This window comes from Nothoprocta perdicaria, unplaced genomic scaffold (genome assembly GCF_003342845.1).
Source record: "Nothoprocta perdicaria isolate Ctin4 unplaced genomic scaffold, notPer1 scaffold_100, whole genome shotgun sequence".
Classification (NCBI taxonomy): domain Eukaryota; kingdom Metazoa; phylum Chordata; class Aves; order Tinamiformes; family Tinamidae; genus Nothoprocta; species Nothoprocta perdicaria.
In genome coordinates, this window is record NW_020454095.1 from 585,594 (window position 1) to 592,165 (window position 6,572).

Here is a 6,572-nt window from a genome sequence, read left to right on the forward strand (position 1 = left end):
TTTTCTTTTCTTTTCTTTTCTTTTCTTTTCTTTTCTTTTCTTTTCTTTTCTTTTCTTTTCTTTTCTTCCTTTTTTTTTTCACTGTAAATTCACTGTATTTTCAGTGACACTTCCACCTTTAGTGAGGACTCCCTGGTGTCACTGAGGTCTACTGACTTTCCAAAGTCTCTTTGCGAAAGTGGAGTTGGGTGCTGTTGATGCGGGCAGAGTTTGGTTTTCCAAAAAGAAACCCGAGTAGAATTTCTATGGAAAGTTGTCCGGATTTAGATACTTGTGAAGATATTCCCCACCACCACCCCTGCCTTTGTTTTTTCTCTCTATAGTATGCCTGTATAGCACCAGGTCCAACTACAGTGTGATGGAAACGACGATAGTAATTGAATAACTCAAAATTGTCCTCAAAATCAATGAGATAACCAGCTTATAGCCCCAGAGAGACGCGTGGATCCCGTGGAGTGTGTGACTCAAATTGGAGTTCATCTGATTGTGCCTAGTAAGAGGCAGAACAAATGAGGCCTCAGCTGCAGAAATGCCCCCGCGCTCGTGGGCTAGTGCAGCTCAGCGGAGGCCGGATGGCTCCCGTGCATCCCGCAGGAGCCTGTGGCGGAGGCGGCAGGTTTTGGGGATGCAGAGCCCCAGGGGAGAGCTGCCCCGTGGAGTCTGTCCCTCCAAAGTGCAGCGAATACAGGACCACCAAACGAGAGGGTAGTAGCCCAGCCTCGCAACAAGATCGTTTGGGGAACGGGGGGAACCTAGAGCTGGATACGACAGCTGACTAATAACTCTGCCTGGCTGGAGGTGGTCACGTACTGACTGGTGTTTCTTACTCATAACTCTGGTATCAACGCATCAGCAAGGCAATTTTGGCTTCCTCAATGCAGTTCGAACGGTGTTTTCTTAAAATTCAGGACGCTTCCAGTCTGTGGAGATATATTTTGTTTCGTTGATACGTGCAGGAAGAAACTGCTGCTTTGCTGCTGAGAAGGAATACCAGGAATATTTACATTTGAATAATATTTAACTAGCAATGCTTAATACATTAACAATAAATCTTGGTTAGATTCTAACTTAAGCGGATTTGCATCTGAGTAGGTGAGATGAACAGAATAGATTCTGTTGAAATATAAACAAGGCAGAAATTTGTTCCAAAATAATTTAGCCCAAAGGACATAAACAGTAATGTTCAATAGCTTCCTCCTCCAGAAACAGTTCTACATTCCTTATTGCTAGCATGTTGTTTCTTAGGAGGAAGCTCAAAAAATCTTATTTTGTTCTTGTTAAAGAGTCTGTACTTGAGCATTACCTACGAACCCCGTGTTGGCTGCAGTGCTGCTGAGCTGGGTTAGGTGGGAGCTCCCTAATGACGTGTTGGCCTTTCCAATGGAAGCGACGGCCCTAGCCTCGCTCTGCTGGTTGCAGAGCCGTCGCTGCCCAGGCAGCTCCTTACAGGTGGCCAGGAAGGCTTTTTTGGGCTCCCTTTGCGCCACCCGTAGCTCACGTCGTTGAACACACGTCTGCTTCTCTTGGACCGAGGGGACAGAAGGGATTGGAACAGAGTTTCTGTTCCTGAGAAACATGGGGTTAGGGCCGCTCGTGGGGGAGTTGTGGGTCGTGGAGTCACGTCGGGGTTTATGGCGCTGCCTTCCTGCTGGCTCTCGGCTCGGCGTTGCCACAGCGAGCGCGGGAACGGCCTCGCAGCGTCCGGACGCGAGAGGCGCTCCCGACTCGGCTGTGATTTGCTCTGGGCAAAGGGAACTGGCCTCGCTGCCCGTGAGCTGGATGTGCAGCCAGGGCTCCCGCCGGCTGGAAGCGCTCGGCCGCGTTCCRGCCACCTGGAAGCTCCTCTGCTGCGTCCTCGTGGTGGTCACAGGATCACAGGACGGTTAAGGTTGGAAGGGACCCCTAGGGCTCACCTAGTCCAACCGCCCTGCTCCAGCAGGGCCACTGGAGCACGGGGCACAGGGCGGCGGGTGGCGGGGCAAGAGTCGCCGTTTACTGCTTGGCGGCGGGYGGATGGGCTCGCGTGTTGCTGACCTGCTCTCCCTTCTCTCCCTGCCGGCCGCCTCCCCAGCGTGCCCTGGAGATGCGAGACGTGCCCTGGGCAGCAGGAGGCTCACGTCTGGAGAATGCTGGAGCTGCAGGAGGGGAGCGCCCCGTGCAAAGCCAGAGAGGAGCGAGGAGGAAAAAGGGCAGCGGGCCGCCGGTGCTGAGAGGAGCGGGCGGCAGAAGGTGCTTCCGAGCTGCCCGCGCGCCGCCCCGYGGCACTTGACGAGAGCCCAGCTGTGCGCGCGACGCCGGGAGCTCAGGAGTCCTGTCAATGCATTCCAGTAACCCCAAAGTGAGGAACTCCCCGTCAGGCAACACGCAGAGGTGAGCGAGGGGGCCCGCAGCGCCCCGCTCGGGCTCCGTGCGCGGTGCGGCCTCCGCTCGGCCGCGGGAGCTGCTGCGTGGGACGTGCCCGGCCTCCCCGCCGGCCTCCCCCCGGCCTCCCCCCGGCCTCCCCCCGGCCTCCCGCTTGGCCTGCGCTGGCTGTCAGTGCTGGCCACTCGCTGCTGAGGAGCCTCTCTGCTCGCAGGGCTCAGGACAGTGCTTGTGCCGGCCAGGTCCTGCTCTCCTCCTCCCTTCTCTCACGGTTTAAATAGGTTGCAGGACAGTGAACATGCTGTTCCTGTCTGGTTTTTTTTCCCCTTCTAATTATCTGTTTCCCCAAGGGGCAGTTGGGCAGCAGCAGGTCTCCCTGCCAGCACTTTCACACAAAATGCTTCCCTCGTATTATTTGCTTGAGCAGCCCGGAGGACTGCTCAGCTGCGCGCTGAGCTCCTCTCTGTCCTTCACCTGCCAGGGCAGCAGGTCGGCCCCGCTCCGCCGCTGATTTGGACCGGGAAAAACGTGGAAGCAGAGCAGTGCCCGGGGACTGGCCGCGCTGTGATTGACAGCGTTCCCAGGTTTGGTTAGGTGCTCCCAGGCACCTGGAGCTCAAGGGCGACTCGGAGCGGGCGCCTCCGGGCCCCATGTGCGGCCACAGGAGGAAGCGGCGTGTGTGGGTCCCGCTGGCTCCACGAGGGATGGGGTGCACGGAGGAGCCCCATAGCAGGGCAGTGACTGCCGGGCRAGAGCAAGGGGCGGCTGATCCGTGTGTGAAAAAATCCGTGTGAAACAAAAAACACAGCGGAAGAAAATAGTGTTAGGAAGCAATTGGCTCACCGGGGGAGGGGACTAGGCTGGGTTTCCTTTGGCGAGTAAAGGGAGCCCCGTGTGCCCCGTTTTAGAGGYGTGCGCGGGGAGATGGCATCGCGCTCGCTCCCTGTTTGAGGCAGGTTGTGGCTGGTCTAATTGTTTCCATGGTCAGAGGTTTGTGTTTCCCTGGCAGCTCGCCCCGGCGCGTGATGAATGCTGCAGCAGTGCCGGGTTTTCCTTGTGCTCCCTGTAGAACTGGCTCCGGAGGAGCTGGCGGGAGAGGGAAGGTGGGGAGAGGGCTCTGCTCCGAGCTGCTCCGTGTGGTTTGGGCCTGGGAGAGCAGCGAGGTGATGAACTTCACCGGGGCTTGTTTGTTTGCTCGGGGCTGCTCCTGGCGCGAGGCGCTGCTCTGTGCACATAGAAACCGTCGYCTTTATTGACAGAAGCCCCACAGGTAGCTCCGCCTGTGACAGCAGCTCCGGGGCTCCGGCAGGTCCCTGGCTTGCCCCGTGCCTCCTTGAGCAAGGAGATCCCGTCTCGGATAATAACCCTTTCAGGGCATGTCCGAGAAAGCACAGGGATGACTCTGAGCTTGCAGGCGTTTTTATTTGTCAGCAATTGCCTTAGCTTGCATGGGTGGCAGTGGTGGCTTCTGCTTTCCTCTAATCTGTTCCCACAGGGTTGAATGATTCCACAGTCTGATCTTCCTTTTTTCTCTTTTTTTTTTTCCCCTCCCTTTTTTTCTCTTGCTCCCAGCAGCCCCAAATCAAAGCAGGAGGTGATGGTCCGTCCCCCTACAGTGATGTCCCCGTCTGGCAACCCCCAGCTGGATTCCAAGTTTTCTAACCAGGGCAAACAGGGGGGCTCCACCAGCCAATCCCAGCCCTCTCCCTGTGACCCCAAAAGTGGAGGTCACCCTCCCAAAGTACTCCCTGGCCCAGGCGGGAGTATGGGGCTGAAGAATGGGGCTGGAAATGGTGCCAAGGGGAAGGGAAAGAGGGAGAGGAGCATTTCGGCAGATTCCTTCGAGCAGAGGGATGCTGGGACCCCTAATGATGACCCCGAAATCAAAGGTAGGTCTGCTTGGAGGAAGCACGTGCAAGGGCAGAGGACGGGGAGGCCTGCTGTGGGAAGTGGAGAATTGCTCTGCAAGAGGTAGCCAGATACCTACTTGTCTGAGGCTCTGCCAGTGCCAGTGCCAGCCAGTGGGGTCCAAAGGTCCCGAGAGTGAGTGAAGAGGGGGGGTCTTCACAGCTGTGTCAGTAAATGTGTCCAGCTCTGTTCCTCTTCGGTTGAAGAGCAGCCCTGGCTGCAGCAGGAAGGTTCCCTGGTGACTCCAACCTGCCCCCCCCCAGAGGATTGGGAAGTACAAACACAACCCGTGGGTTTCCTTCTGGCCTTCAGCCTTCCAGGAACTGCTCTGGTTGAGCTGCGGCTTGGGAGCAGCGTGCAGGCCKGTTTGGACAAAACAGATTGATGGACAGACAGACAGACACGTCTGTCAGTCAGCCCTGTGCCTGATCAGGCAGGCTGGGAACCCTGCGTGCCCTTTCTCGCTCCAGCACCGTSCCAGCGAGGCTGTGCAAACCAGGCTGGATGTGCACTCCCCATTGCTCCCTCGCAGCAGCGCTTCGCTGTCCGGGCCTCGGGCCTTCTGGCCAAGGTTGCCCGAGAGGAGGCTTTGCACAGGGTTTTTCTCGGATGGAGTCGTTTTTAGATTTCCTCATTTTTAGTGTGTGCTTTTCGTGCTGTTGCTTATGGCCATTAGGGGAATGCCAAAGGATCAGCTCTGCCTTTTGGGCTGGAATGGGACTAGATAAGCTTTTGCCCAGCAGTGCCTTTAGGATAACATGGCATTAGGGGTATGGTGTAAGAGAAGAGATTCTTTAGCTGTGGATGGGGGAAAAAGCTGTGTGCTCTTTCCAGATTTGAGCTAAAGACRGGGTCTCTAAGGAACTCCCCAGTTAGTAATTTCCCTCTTTCCGCCTTCTCTTCCCGTTCCAGACTGCAATTCTGCCGATCACGTGAAGCCCCAGGATTCGCAGCACACRCCGCACTCCATGACTCCTTCGAATGCTTCAGCCCCGAGGTCTTCCACACCTTCCCATGGCCTGACTGCTGCTTTGGAGCCAGCCAGTGGGCAGAAAACTCCATCCAAAGTAGTTTACGTCTTTTCTACGGAGATGGCCAACAAGTAAGTAGGTGGATGCTTGAATGTCCCCTGGGAGTGGGGCTTGTGTTGGTGCTCCCTTTTTACAAGACTCAGTAGCGCGTTTTCTCCATCAAGCCTGTTTCTGTAGCAAAATGTCATTATTAAGTATTTGGGCGAGAACAAAAGGGCTTGGGTGAGGAGCGTCGCTGCTTCTTGCCCTCTGAGAAGCGATTATTTCTTCCTCTGAGCTGTGTTTCTGGCAACTACTGGTAGATACCGTTTCACAATCCGTGCAGGGACTGGAGGCAGGGAGGGCTTAAATGGAGGCCTGAGCCCCACGTTCTTTTGGGCTTGCAGATGTGAGCATCTGCTCTTGCTTCCCATCTGGAGTCAGATGCACATGGCACACTCCGTGCCTCTCCCACCTGCCAGCTGAAGGACAGAGGGGARGGTGGTTAGGAAAAATTCATTCTTAGCTTCAACTGGGTATGTGCATCTGTCTGTCTGTCTTTGCAGGGCTGCAGAAGCTGTGCTGAAGGGGCAGGTGGAAACCATTGTGTCCTTCCATATCCAGAACATCTCCAACAGCAAGGCAGAACGAAACACTGTACCCTTGGTAGGGATTACCTGCATGTGGGAAGGGAAGTGGGAAATACGCTTGGGTGTGCTTGTGGTTCCGGGAGAGGGCCGAGTATCTGTGCTCTGAAGTTTTAGGTTGGGAAAGAGAGAGCCGGTGGCTGGGAGCGCCCTCTGTGAATAAATGCCTTGTCCCATGTGTATTTATACACGTTCAGTGTCTGTAAATACCTCARGGGAGGCAGTGAGGAGGAGGGGGCGGCCTCTTTTCAGTGGTGGCCAGAGACAGGRCTAGAGGAAACGGCCACAAACTGAGGCACCAAAAGTTCCACAGGAACTTAAGGAAACACTCTGGACAGTGAGGGTGCCAGAGCCCTGGCACAGGCTGCCCAGGGAGGCTGTGGAGTCTCCTTCTTTGGAGATCTTCCAAACCCRCTTGGACRCAGCCCTGTGCCCCGTGCTCTGGGTGACCCTGYGTGWGCAGGRGGGTTGGACTAGATGASCTCTGAGGTCCCTTCCAACCTCGGGCATTCTGTGATTCCATGATTCCCTGCAAGGGAGAGCCGAGCGCTGCGGTATTGGGGCAGTGTGTTTCTGGCCGTTGCTCGCGCAGAGGCGGAGGGCGGCCGCCTGTGCCCGGGCGCCGCGGCCGCGCCGCGGTGCCGCC

General features: G+C 56.3%; 1 protein-coding gene and 1 long non-coding RNA gene across 3 annotated transcripts in view; both read left to right on the forward strand.

The window, feature by feature from the left end:
- LOC112948295 overlaps positions 1-2,121 on the forward strand; it is a 13,311-nt gene extending 11,190 nt beyond the window's left edge. Inside the window, exon 3 of the long non-coding RNA XR_003249580.1 lies at positions 2,072-2,121. This is a non-coding gene — a long non-coding RNA (uncharacterized LOC112948295). The remainder of the gene's footprint in view (positions 1-2,071) is intronic.
- Positions 2,122-2,317: 196 nt separating this feature from the next.
- The window catches only part of BCL9 (B cell CLL/lymphoma 9), an 11,441-nt gene continuing 7,186 nt past the window's right edge, over positions 2,318-6,572 (forward strand). For both annotated transcript variants that reach the window (XM_026040589.1, XM_026040598.1), the window contains exons 1-4: positions 2,318-2,370; positions 3,937-4,250; positions 5,182-5,371; positions 5,846-5,945. In XM_026040589.1, the coding sequence (XP_025896374.1) occupies positions 2,318-2,370; positions 3,937-4,250; positions 5,182-5,371; positions 5,846-5,945 (657 nt within the window). The remainder of the gene's footprint in view (positions 2,371-3,936; positions 4,251-5,181; positions 5,372-5,845; positions 5,946-6,572) is intronic.